This window comes from Sinocyclocheilus grahami, unplaced genomic scaffold (genome assembly GCF_001515645.1).
Source record: "Sinocyclocheilus grahami isolate Dianchi unplaced genomic scaffold, SAMN03320097.WGS_v1.1 scaffold1035.1, whole genome shotgun sequence".
NCBI lineage: Eukaryota > Metazoa > Chordata > Actinopteri > Cypriniformes > Cyprinidae > Sinocyclocheilus > Sinocyclocheilus grahami.
Genome location: NW_015506214.1, coordinates 161,888 through 176,028, shown reverse-complemented (window position 1 = coordinate 176,028; position 14,141 = coordinate 161,888). Strand labels below are relative to the sequence as shown.

The following is a 14,141-nucleotide window of genomic DNA, read 5'->3' as shown; positions in this document are numbered from 1 at the left end:
TATGAGAGGAGCACAGCTTTCACTCTCAACCAAACTAACATTACTAGCCAATCAGAATTTTTTGCTCTTATAAACACGAAACGCGCATAATAGTATCCAACTGTGGAGTCGCAGCCCTGATGAATGGAGAAGCGCGACACGTTGAAAAAGCTGCAAGGCGCAATGTTCAAAGATGTTCATCTAGCGCATATTTACATAGAAAAACTAATTAAAAAGCAGCAGAGCTTTGTAAACAGCTTGGAGTAATCACATCATCGCCATAAGAACGATATGATTGCCAGAACAAATTTACCGGGATTTTTGAAAAGGTCCTGTTCACACATGATCTCTTAATGGTAACTTACTGGTAATTTACCAGTAAAGACTGTATGTGTGAAAGGGGCTAAACTCTTCCTCTGTATATGCTGTGAATTTGAATTGCTTAACGTTCATCTGGGAAAACTGTGTGCATTATCTCACTAGATTTGTAACGTAAATAATTTTTAAACCTTTGCCAACACAGGAGAATACATATTTCTAAATATGCCATTTATTGTACATCTCGATTTCAAAATAAAAGTTTCTGAGTTTGCATGTGGCCAAATATTAAAATTGAATGGATTTAAACATCGTTTAAAGTGAAACGTCACCAGGTCGTTGGCGCCCTCTGCAGATATTTGTTATAATACATAATGTACTTAAGTTGGTTATGTTCATATTATGTATAGGCTTATTACATTATGTATTTTAGCAGTGTTGTTCAATAAAGCCATGTAATTACTTGGTTTTGATACTTTATTTGAGCCAATTATTATTGCCTCATCGTTAGTTTATATATAAATAGTCATACTAAAGTCTGTTTTTACTGTTATTACTTGATTACCAAAATAATCATTAGTTACAGCCCTAGATTAGTTAAAATATTTCAAAGTACAACTGCATTGTTTTACTTTTTGTAATTAAAAGACAAATGTTTTGTCATTGAAAATTTCTTTAAAATAGTATTAAAATATTTTATTTGTATTTTGTATCATCTCGTGAGCACTGTCACACCCCTAGTGTCGATAAGCAGTAGGGATGTAACGATTAACCGCGAGCCGGTTGAAAATCAATTCAAATATGTGACTCTTCAAATCGGTTGAGATGCTAAACAAATCGCGATTCATTTAGGGGTAGGAGTTTATATAAATGCATGTCTGAGGGGAACTTACTGTCATTAGAAAAGTTTAGATGGTATTTTTTCTTTTCATCTTGCCTCTGTATAATGCATATTAAAGTTCATAAGTGCAGCGCTGCTTTGTTTTCTGCGGAAACCAAGGAAACGCTTTAAGCGCCACCTGCTGGCAGAGAATGAATGCATCGCATTCAGCTAGTCCGCTTTTTCATGCAGATATTTTTGTGTAGTTTCACAAAACCGAAGTCAAACCATTCTGTGTTTGCTTCAAATTTCGAAATTATACAATCCAATTTAGATTAAAAACTGCTCATGTTGCATGTATGCAGCATCTTTGTTTGGATCATGATTAAAATGCAGTGGTTGCCTCTCATTTTCAATGGAAAGAGCACAGACAAAGCCTTAGTTTTTTTATATGAAGAGATTTCTTTTATTTGTGTTACTTATGTATTTGATTTGGGGCTTGTTTTAAAATTTCAATTTAGTTTTATTTACATTTACATTATATATAAATTGTCATTTAGCAGAAGCTTTTATCCAATCAAAACCAACAAAAGAGCAATAATATGCAAGTGCTATATTAGTATATTATTATAGTTATATTTCAATTTCACAAAGAAATGTGCAGCATTTTGTCCAAGCAATAATAAAAATACACATTTAATTCATAATTTGTCTTAAATCTCATTTTGTAAAAAAAAAAAAAAAATAGCGAATCGTGAATCAAATCGAATCGTGAATTGAGTGAATCGTTACATCCCTAATAAGCAGTGATATAGCTCATCATTTTCCAAGTGTATTATATCAATTTCACAAAGAAATGTGCAGCATTTTGTCCAAGCAATAATAAAAATACACATTTAATTCATAATTTGTCTTAAATCTCATTTTGTAAAAAAAAAAAAAAATAGCGAATCGTGAATCAAATCGAATCGTGAATTGAGTGAATCGTTACATCCCTAATAAGCAGTGATATAGCTCATCATTTTCCAAGTGTATTATATAACTTTCATTCTTCAGGTCAACCATATATTCATGAAAAAAAAATCAGTTTGAATAAGGAAAGCAATAACTTTGCCATAGTATCCTTTCAAATGTTAAATTGACACAGTCATTGCATGCTTTGCATGTGCTGCCCCACCCCCGTAAAAAAGTTCAGGCTCAGGATTTCTTTTTGCTTTAACCCCTGGTCCTGTGTTGTGCCAACAGTGAAGCATCCTGAGACCATCCATGTGTGGGGTTGCTTTTCAACCAAGGGAGTGGGCTCTCTCATAATTCTGCCCAAAAATACTGCCATGAATAAAGAAGGGTATCAAAACGTCCTACAAGTGCGACTTCTTCCAACGATCCATGAGCAATTAGGTGATGATCTGTGCATTTTCCAGCGTGATGGAGCACCATGTTACAAAGCAAGTGTGATTAAAGAAGTGGCTCGAAGATCATTAAATTGAAATTTTGGATCCGTGGTCGACCTGAACCTGTGGTCAGTCCTCAAAAGGCGAGTGGACAAGCAGAAGGCCACAAATTGTGATCAACTCCGATAACTAATAAGGCAAGAATGGATCGCCATCAGTCAAGATTTGGCCTAGATGCTAATATCCAGCATGCCAGAGCGAATTGCAGAGGTTATGAAGAACAAGGGTCAACACTGTAAATATTGACCCATTATATATTTTTCCCAATAAAAGCCTTTAAAACTTGTGCTTATCATTGTTTTTCAGTATACCATAGAAACGTGGAAAATTAATCAACAAATACTGAAGCAGCAAACTTTGCAAAACACAAAATTTGTCACTGCCAAAACTTTTTGCCATGACTGTATTTGTATATATGAGTGCGTGTATATAGTGAGAGAGAGAGAGAGAGATGGATAGATATGGGTAGAAATTTAGATGGATATATATTGGTTGATAGATATATATGGATGCATAGATATAGATGGATAGATAAGATAGATGGATAATGCAGTTAATACAGTATCTTAGAAGATAGGTGGGCAAACTTGCCTTTTGTTTGGTTTTAAATTCTTGTGTTTTGTTTTCACAGGCCAGGCCATGGAGATTGGGAGTGCTGCCCTCAACATCCTGGTGGAATGCTGGGATGGGCACCTCACACCTCCGGAGGTGGCGTCACTCGCTGACCGCGCATCACGAGCACGGGATCCCAATATGGTGCGTGCTGCGGCAGAGCTGGCCTTGAGCTGCTTGCCTCATGCTCACGCCCTCAATCCCAACGAGATTCAGAGAGCCCTGGTGCAGTGCAAGGAGCAGGTATTGTCCAGCACAGTCTACTTTCATTGTAGATCATTATCCACACCTTTTTTACTCTAATAATATCATAATCATCTGCTTGTTGCCTTTAAAGAACACTTTTCTGTCTTGTTCTCTTTTCAGGATAATGTGATGCTAGAGAAAGCTTGCATGGCAGTTGAGGAGGCTGCAAAGGGAGGCGGTGTTTATCCTGAGGTCTTGTTTGAGGTGGCTCACCAGTGGTATTGGCTGTACGAGCAAACAGTGGGTGGAGGCTCTGGGGCCCAGCGAGAGGGGTCTGGTCGCTGTAGGGCCAATGGTGGAGCACGAAGAACGGCACCCGAGGGAGTCTGCGGTATCCTGGATAACACAGGACTCTTGGACTCTTCAGGTGTCGCAGCTGTAACTACAACAGTGACTGCAGCCGCTGTAGTTCCTGTCATTTCTGTCGGCTCCACCATCTACCAGTCACACGCGCTGGCGGGCTCAGCCATGGCACACACGCAAGGCCTGCATCCCTACACCACAATCCAAACCCATCTGCCCACCGTCTGCACCCCGCAGTATTTGGGTCACCCCCTTCAGCACGTTCCCCGTCCTGCTGTCTTCCCCGTGTCTGGGGCAGCCTACCCACAAGTATGAGCTCTCTTTCTTTCTTTGTGATATGATTTCTAGGTTTCAGTTATCTGTGCTTAGCATTTTATTGCAGTATGTAATATTATTTGTCTGCATTTAAGTGAAGGGGATAAATACTAAATTTAAGCACTAATGCAGACTCTTACTTGGCAGTCAGTGATGCATAGTGCCATATTCCTGGCAGAATATAAATGGAAAGAGACTCCTGACAGTTTGTTTATGTGTGTATGATGATCTTTTCAACTATTCCCTTGGATTAACTTAATTTTGTGGCTTTTTAATTTTTCAACGGCAGGTATATGACTCGAGGAAGGCGTATCAAGCTGGTTTTAAGAGCGTCTGTTTGTCTTCTCAGGGAATGCACCCTGCTTTTATTGGTGCTCCGTACCCATTCTCTGTGGCTACTGGCCCTCATCCTCCTATGGCAGCGACTGCTCTCACTTTCCCTGGAGTCCCAGTGCCGTCCATGACTCAGATCGCTGTCCACCCATACCATACCGCAGAGGCAGCCCTGCCTCTTAGCACTACTGTTGCAGGTAAGAACCACAAGTTAGATTTAATTCCATCTTAACATGAAGACACATTTTTGGGCATATTATCAAATGTTATTTAGATGAATGCTGAATAAATGCAAGGTTTTTCACATTTGTTATAATTTGCAGAAATGAATAGTACTTTCATCTGATATATTTGAAATGATTTATACTTGCATTAGAGAGTCAAATCAGGCCTTTAAATAGCTGTTTTATTCTATGTAAGGGTGGTTCTTCACAGTGGCTACCATGTTGAGATCATATGATCAACTCAGAACTAATTTAATCTCAGAAAGCCCCTGAGTTGAGGGGGGAAAAACAGTTAATTAGTCTTCATCTTTCTTTGAAGATTTGGTATCGATCCTCAAAAATGTCAAACTAATGGACCATTTTCACAGACAGTGATGTGTTTCCAGTTATTAAAATCAAAAATTTATTAGTTTTTTTTATATTTACATTTTTAAAATAAATTAATGTACATTGTAAGACTATATATTATATTACCTTGAAATTTTGGAAAAGTAGTTAAGACTACTGAGTGAGTATTTCTAATACAATGGCTGAAGGAGCGATGGCAAATTCACCATCTTTCTGTCTTCGGTCTTTAAATATTTTTCCTCTTTTGGAAAGCCATAGAAACACTATCATGAATTTTCCTCTGTTGCTTTTGAAGCAAACACAGAAAATATGTTGTTTATTGAAGTATATCATTGAGAAACGGTTGGCTAGGTGCTCATTTACTAAATTAACTTAGCCATTCAAGATGGGCAAATCCTACGTCACTATTTCGGCTCAGTGCATTAATAGTGAATGGCAACTCGCATTTTGAATACCGCAAACAAGAGTCATATGAAATCCATACAGGTGTGAATGTTGTATTTTTGAACAATGTTCCAGCAAAACAATCATTCATTCAATTTTATGGATATTTTATGTTTTGTTCATAGCTCATTTATAAGGAATGTAAATGGCCTCAGTGTATTTGCTTACAAAGGCAACAAGCAATAACCACCACCAAAAAAAAGTTGGCTTTAGTGTGGATTTTGTCATTTACTCTTTAATCTTGAGCATAGAGCCTTCTGTCATAGGACAGGTCACAGTTTAAGAGACTTGATGTCTCGAAATTACCTTGGCATGACAGAATAATCAGTGAGAAAATATTAAAATTAATCAGGAATTGTTTTAGAATTGGGTTGTGACTCCTTGAATCAGAATTGGATCTAATTGTGAGATGCCCAAGATTCCCACTCCTAATTATCAGACACTTTCAGTTGTGGAATAATATTTATGGATGACAGATATTACATGTACAAATATTACATTTTCATTTAGCTAGCGGAAGATCTTAACCAAAGTGATTTAAAATGAGATGCATAAGCAATTTGCCAGAGGCAACAATATTCATAGTATACAATGCCAAATGCCAAATTGCTTATGTATCTCATTTTAAGTCACTTTCAGAAAGGTAGATTATTAAACAAGCTAAAGCAGAGGTGAAGTGCAGAAAAGAGATTTTTGTGTTTGTGTTTGCAAAGCTCTACAATGGCACTGCTAACAAAAAGATCACACCTCTAGGTGTGAATACAAAATTCAAGGCCAGTGAAAGGAGTATTTAGTGCACCTTTAGTTTAGTGCAGACAAGAGTTTGTTAATGTTCTTACAAGTTCACCAGAGATTGTTGGAAAGCCAAGCTATCAGACAGTTTGCAAATTCATAGGCAAACACCGTGAACCTAGACAAACACTCCTCTCACCATTTTTTTTTTTTTGCCCAGCAGGAGTACACTCAGGCTCCGCCATCCAGGCCATTCAGGGGGCTTCTCTTCAAGGACTCTCGCCCCAGCCCGCCTCACTGGTCAGCGCACCCTTCCCTGTGGAAGATGAGCAGCACAGTCAACCAATCAGCCAGCAGGGCCTGCACTACCTCCACTCGGCCTACAGAGTCGGTAAGGACGCCTGATTTCTAATTACATAGAACCTTTAGGGCATGGCTTGCCTGTCCTTATGTTGCTGTTTTGCACCCATTAGGATCCATCTGGTCCTGAATTGTGGTGATTAATTATCAAGAGAGGTGAGGGAGAGATCGGTTGAGTCCATGTTGCAGGACTGACAAAGAACTCTCGCAGTGAGAAATATTAATTAAGGCATGATTTCAGTTTTATGAGTACTCATAAGTCCTGGAGAGTAGGACGTTGGGTGCATGTGTCAATTCAACACATTATACAGTACAGTGTCATACAGAACAGAGTGTTGATGGCAAAATCTTCCTGTCCTCATTTAGGCATGCTGGCCTTGGAGATGTTGGGAAGGAGGGCCCACAACGATCATCCAAACAACTTTTCCCGTAGCCCCCCGTACACCGAAGACGTCAAATGGCTGTTGGGCCTGGCTGCGCGTCTTGGTATGCCCATATATATTTCTAATATGTCTTCTAGGAAAAACAAGTCCATTTTCTGTTACCTGTTGTAATAGCTGGAAGTAGACTGTAAATGATGTGTTGGCAGTTTACCTTGCCTTCAGCGGACGAGAGGAGAGGTGATTCTACAGCGAGTCTCCAGCAGAGTTATTGACATCCTGATGTCTTTCCTCTTACTCTGAGCTTTATCCCATGCTGATCACAGCATGTTGCCAGTTTTCACGGGCCTAAATGTTACAATTGAAAATGTAGAAGTAGACAATATTTTGCCATGTTCAGGTTAGGCATTTTATGAAATGGCTAGTTTATTTCTTGATGCTTTGCTAATGGTCCCCACTGGAATTGAAGAATAGCTTAAGAAGATGGTAATGACATAGACATTGGTGAATCAAACGCACACCTCTGGAGGTGCCAGTTAAGAGAAGAAACTTAAACGAATATGCAGTTATCATTTTTCTTTAAGTATAGACTCCATACTTAAGCGAGTGTGCAGTTCTCATTTTTCTTTAAATGAAATGGACCTCCACATGCTTCCTTTAAAGGGATATTCTGGGTTAAATACTTAGTATTTGCCAAGCAACATGTAGACTAGTACAGACAATTTCCCCTTTTTGCTCCAGATTCTCCACTTGCTCTAGTCTGGAACATAACAAACACAAACAAGGGTGGTGAAACGTCCCATTTGCTTTTTAATACTAAATGTCAGCACACTTAAATTGCAACTTGACAAATGAAATTACAAGCCTCCTGATTGATCATAATATTTAATGGCATAATGCGTTCATTATGCTTTCATTTAATGTTAATGCTTTCAGTTCCAAGATAACAAGATAACAGGCCTTTGTGTAATTAAGTTGAAGCACATCTTCATTTATAATGTAACTTTTTCTTTGAACATTTTCCATTTTATTTTTGCATTGAAATGTAGAGAATATGATTTAATTTTATTTAAGAAAATTAAATTTTATTATATTTGAATATAATGTAATACTTTTAGCCCACGGCCTTCAGTCAGGTTTTAGTTTCGGCCCTTTGTAGTAAATACTTTGGGCCCTTCTGTTCTATATTTTCTCAAACTGCATCAAAATGCACAGGACTTGCAAAGGTAATACAACAATATAAGGTTTATTATATTATAAAACATCTTACCCCACATTTTATGGATGTAATCTATAAAGATGCAGCCCTCCACAGTTGTTTGCGTGAACATTTCTACCACTTGATGTTTAACTTGTGAGTGATATTTCACTTGCTGAGCTTCGATAATTACATTTCACCATACAAAGAATGCAAATTACTTTACCACTATAAAACGTCCGGTCTGGGTATGGTCTTTCTCAAATTTACTGAGGTGTTATGCTACAGCTCTGATCCCAAGATATTCTGTCTTGGACTTATAGGCTCATTGTATTTTTTGTATGTGGGGAAAAAGGAAAATGTAAACAGAAAAAGCAAAGCAATGCACTGATATGCAAGAAAAAGAATGGTTGAAAATGGTTGTATATTGACAGTGCTTTTTGCACTGATTTAAAAAGGACACAATGTATTAGTGATTCATTTCAAAATGTTTCCTTATTCTTCTCTCCTCAGGTGTGAACCACGTGTACCAGTTTTGTGTGGGGGCAGCGAAAGGTGTTCTTAGTCCGTTTGTCCTGCAGGAGATCATTATGGAGGCTCTGCAGAGGTTAAACCCTGCACATATCCATGCACACCTCCGCACTCCTGCCTTCCACCAGCTCGTGCAGCGCTGCCAGCAGGCCTACTTACAGGTACAGCCTCACAAATCCCTAAGATTCAGCCTGGGGAACTAATCACACTGACATTATTACTAATAACATCCCTAATTGGATAAAATGCAGAAATAAATCCGTACCCTGATGATGACGATGATCCACCTGGAGCAACATGTATTCTTCCACTGACAGAAGCAGTTAAAATTACACCCGAACACATGAGATCATTCGTCACAGCTGACAATACTCTCAAAGTTCGTTTTCATATTCGTTAGACTTAGTTTCAAGTAGAGAATTTGAGTAGGGTTTTAGAGCATTCGAGTGGTGCCGAGGCTGGATTGTGACGCCATTGTCGCCCACGCTGAATATAAATTGTACATGAACATTTCTGGAGTGTTAAAGCTAGAGAGGGAAGCCTGAGTCTGTTCACAGGATGGAGCATACTGATGAGAGAGCATCAAAACACACTGTGACAGCCCAAAGCCAAGAGCGGCTTCCTAGAGAAGCGCACACATGCTATCTCTCCCTCACACACACAGACACGCTCTTGCAGTTAGCTGCTAGCCGGCTCAGAGGCTTTATGTTGCCATTTCAAAGGGGTTTCAAGTTGTTGCATGGGCAAACGACGCACATGTCTGCGCAAGTGGCCACTCTGGTAGTGGCCTTGCATTTTAAAATGCTCAGATCAAGGGTAGACTCTACCATATGTCTGCCACTGTAAATCTTTGCAAATGAATGTTGGGTAAATGTGAAAGGGAGACAGTGCCAGCTCTAATCCACTCTCCCCATGCGTGGATAATGAGATGAGGGACCGAGAGGCTGTACTCGAGTAGAAACCTACCCAGACTGTCACAGAGTCATTTCGTACGTCGCTGGTGGGAAATGCGCTCCATATGCTGCATGTCCCTATAAACATCCGGGGACTTGACGCTTCATAACCCGTTTACATTATATTAAAACGAGTTCAGGTTAGTGGCATCCAATAATAAGAATATTTATGAATTTATCATGTCGCACATGTTTAATCACAGGGAGATCGAAAAGGCATGACCTTAATGAAATATTGTTGAACGAGGAGTAAACGCATTTAGAGCTAGAAAATAAACTGAACTCAAAACCCCAGAACAAAGCGCCATTTAATATTTGTTTATTTATTAAATATTCTTGTATATTGTTCCACTTGCAAACTAAATGCATGAACATGAAATATTCAGGGATTAAAGTTCTCCGGCACCGTGCCGGATCTCCGGCGTGCAGCGTTTGGCTGCGGAAGAAAATAGTCCTACATTAAAAAAAAAAATATTGTTGATTGATAGCACTTTCGAGTCCATTACTTCGCCAACCAATGGTATGAGAGGAGCACAGCTTTCACTCTCAACCAAACTAACATTACTGGCCAATCAGAATGTTTTGCTCTTATAAACACGAGATGCGCATAATAGTATCCAATTGCGGAGTCGCAGCCCTGATGAATGGAGAAGCGCAACAAAAAGCTGCGAGGCGCAATGGTCAAAGATGTCCATCTAGTGCATATTTACATAGAATAACTCATTAAAAAGCAGCGGAGCTTTGTGAACGGCTCAGAGTAATCATGTCATCTCCATAAAATGATATGATTGCCAGAACAAATTTACCGGGATTTTTGAAAAGGTCCTGTTCACACATGATTAATGGTGACTTACCGGTAATTTAGCAGTACTGTATGTGTGAAAGGGGCTAAACTCTTCCTCTCATAAAAGCTTCTTGTTTATCCAATTCTTTCCAACAACAAAGATATTCTTTGTGATCTTCCTTTCTGATTTTAAAATGTAATATGTTGTTCTTCCTTTAAAACTATAATTTTTTTCTCTTGAATATCCTGTTTCCATGAAGCCATTAAGGGGTGTCTTGGTGATGGAAAAAATATGAGATGGGAGGAAAAATTATATTTCAGCATTTTTGAATTGCTTGCAAAACTTTCGAGTTCCTCCTAGAAACGTTTTATGAGCCAACACTAATTTTCTCAAGGAAATACAAAAGTATAGAGTTTTTTTTCCCCTTCCATCTCAATTTTTCCATCATTACATTACTTTTGTGTTCCCCGAGAAACTTTGTACCAAACATTTTCTTGTGTTCTTTTGCATCATTTGTTGAAAACCGTTGTGATTATATTTTTTTCAGGATTCTATGATGAATAGAAAGTTCAAAAGAACAGCATTTATTTAAATAGAATTCTTTGTGATAATTAAGAAATGTCTTTACAGTTTATCTGGGCAACAGTTTTGTGAGCAAATGCAAAAGCATTCAAATAATTTTTCCATCGCTGTCCCTTTTACGTGCTCTGTTTCAATCAGAAATGTGTGACATTATTAACGGCTTACTAACTGCAATTCATAATTGCAAAAAAAAATATTCATGGTACATTTGACATGCGGCTCTGATGGTTCTACTTTAAATGCATTAAAACATTTTATACATAACACATTAACATTTTATTCCTCAGCTGATTACTAAAGTTACCAATTACCAAAATATAAAAATAAAATAGAGATGCGTCTGTGAATTCATGTCCTACCAGCCTAATTCACTGTCTTTCTATGTTTGTTCCAGTACATCCACCATAGGTTGATCCATCTGACTCCCGCAGACTACGACGACTTTGTGAACATCATCCGAAGTGCCCGCGGGGCGTTTTGCCTGACACCAGTTGGCATGATGCAGTTCAACGATGTGCTGCAGAACCTGAAGAGGGGCAAACAGACTAAAGAACTATGGCAGCGGATCTCGTTGGAGATGGCCACTTTCTCACCCTGACTGCTCTAGAGATCAGCGGGGACAGAGCCACCAGCTATCTTCCCCACAGACCACTAACACAGCTCAATCCGACATGCAGCTCTCTCCGTTCCCCTCGAATGGAAGTGTAGCCATGACGACTTCCTGTACAAGCCCACTCACATGACCGAACATTTAGTCCTTCAGGCCCTGAAGTCATGAGAATCTGGTACATAGATACTGGGGCAAGTGAGTTACACCAGTCAGTGGGTCCCTCCTTCGTCTAGTTGTTGCTCCCAGTGTTGTGTCTGATCTTGTTTTTTTGTTCTTTTTTTTCTTTTTTCGGTGTGTTCAGTCGAGTAACTTAATGGCTATCTATGTGTCCTAACATCTTTCATTCACTGATTTCTATGCTTTGCAATACCTGAGTTCATTTAGATGGTTAATACGGGGGAAAAGGTTTTCCCTGGCTATGTTGATGTTTGGTTCGCGTTTAAACAAAACCACTAAATGTCAGACTTATTCTGCAACATTCCTCTACCCTGGAGAACAGAGCCTCCATCGGTCATTAAGGATTTCAACGTTGGATAGTGGATGGCATTGTAAACACGAGGAGAATAAAAACAAAACTTTGTTAAAATAATAAAAGAGACATTTATTATGAAACAATAATCAAAGTACGGGTGAGGATTCTTCAATGTTTTTGTTTTATCTTTTTGTTTTTAATATTTTGTATAGTGTGGTGTGTCTGCAGAGAGCAGGATGAGGAATGGAAGAATGCTATTACTGATTGCTCTGCGAGTTCCTTTTTCCGGTCAGATGTTGGTGGCTTGAGTGCTGGAACAGAGAAGTCTGGCTGGACCAGATTACACAGCTTTAATTTTTGAAATTCAAGACGTCAGCCGTGACTTCAGTCAAAAACAATTCGGGCTTCCTGTCATTTAAATTGGGTTCTTTTATATTTGAATTCCAGCTGTTTCCGATAGCGTTAATAGACTTTGGTATCTCTGCAATTTAGTATTTTTGAGGTTAAGTCGAACCACACAATCTTGTTTTTCTGTTCTCATTTTAAAATGGGTTAACTGCTCCCCTCTGTCTAACGTTAGTTGAGTGGTCTATAAATGTCACTGCCAGATTCCCGTGTTTCCAGCATCGGCCCCAGCTTGGAACTCGTTAGTGGAGAGTGACTGAGTAGAAAATGTACTGTGATATTTTTGTATTCTTCAAGTGTAGCTTGGTTGGAAAAAAACAAAAAAAATCTATATAAATACATATAAATATATAAACTGTGCTGATTCCAAGAAGATGTAATCTAGAATAAATGGGGAAAAGAGAAAAACTAAATTGGAACAAAGCAATATTAAAAATGTAGAGTTTACTTAATAAAGATAAATCAAAACACTAAAAGAGTTTATCTGTGTCCGTTTATGTGGTTTTAACCATTATATACACCACTGTTCAAAAGTTTGGGATTGGTCAGTTTTTGTTTTTTGATAGAAATCTCTTATGCTTAACAAGGCTGCATTTAATCAAAAATAGTAAAAACGGCAATATTATTATGAAATATATTACATATAAGATTACTATGAAATATTTTTTTAATGTTAAGTAAGTGTTTTCTATTTTAATATATTTAAAAATGCCATTTATCTCAGTGATGCAAAGCTACATTTTTAGCAGCCATTAATCCAGGCTTCAGTGTCTCATGATCCTTAAGAAATCATTTAATATGCTGATTTGGTGCGCATTCTTGTGCTGATTAATATTTGTGGGAAATATAAATATTTAGTAAAATTGTCTTCGCTAAATAAAAGTAATATTTTGTTTCTCTTACTGACCCAAAAGGTTTGAACGGTAGTTTATATCGGTAGTAGGATGAACAGATCTGATCAAATTCACAAGTGTCAGAAATGCACCTCATTAAAGGGGTCATATGATGCTGCTAAAAAGAACATTATTTTGTGTATTTGGTGTAATGAAATGTGTTTATGCGGTTTAAAGTAAAAAAAAACATTATTTTCCACATACTGTACATTATCGGTCTGAAAAAGCGAGGTGTGCTGTGATTGGCCAGCTATCCAGTGCGTTGTGATTGGCCGAATATCTCAAGCGTGAGACGGAAATGTTACGCCCCTCACCATACTGTTGATGCTGTGTCCGGCCGGAGCGACGAGACATAAACATTTAACACATTACAAACGAGGCATTTGTTGCATCCAGTGGGGACATAATTACTGATTATAATGACTTATACTGTCTTTTTACGCGTTGCGTTGCATTGCATTGCGCCGTGTAAACATAAAACTCTGTCTGCATTTGTGATCAGAGAAATGACAAACAACAAGTGCTACTCTACACTGCCCAAAACTCGCGTTTGAATCATCAGTGGCAACGAAAAACACAGCGGCCTACCGTGAGGGGAAGCCCCGGCTTAGCGTGTGCTGAGGCCGGGATAGAGTGAGCTGAGGCGGGCTGGACTCCGCTTCGTCCACAGTGAAAGATGTAGTATTTCCTCAGCAACCAGCACAGATCAGCTCCAGGCATGACGAAGCAGATATCATCCTCTTTTGGAAGACCAAACAAAGTAGTTTGGCTTTCACGACGAAGCACACAGCGTCTTCAGGACATGGCGGCAGCGTCAACAATACTATGGCGAGACTAAAAGGTACAC

At 38.7% G+C, this 14,141-nt stretch overlaps 1 protein-coding gene across 5 annotated transcripts in view; it reads left to right on the top strand.

Moving 5' to 3' along the window:
- Nucleotides 1–12,877, top strand: part of LOC107565928 (zinc finger SWIM domain-containing protein 8-like) — a 45,381-nt gene extending 32,504 nt beyond the window's left edge. The window contains exons 20-26 of one of the 5 annotated variants that reach the window (XM_016251239.1): nt 3,200–3,423; nt 3,547–4,038; nt 4,394–4,574; nt 6,346–6,516; nt 6,852–6,971; nt 8,577–8,755; nt 11,309–12,877. In XM_016251239.1, coding sequence (XP_016106725.1) covers nt 3,200–3,423; nt 3,547–4,038; nt 4,394–4,574; nt 6,346–6,516; nt 6,852–6,971; nt 8,577–8,755; nt 11,309–11,512 — 1,571 coding nt within the window. In that variant the 3' untranslated portion in view covers nt 11,513–12,877. Of the gene's footprint in view, nt 1–3,199; nt 3,424–3,546; nt 4,039–4,333; nt 4,575–6,342; nt 6,517–6,598; nt 6,642–6,851; nt 6,972–8,576; nt 8,756–11,308 lie in introns of those variants that run through there. The other 4 variants (XM_016251237.1, XM_016251236.1, XM_016251235.1 and 1 more) reach the window with 4 other exon arrangements.
- Nucleotides 12,878–14,141: the final 1,264 nt, after the last annotated feature.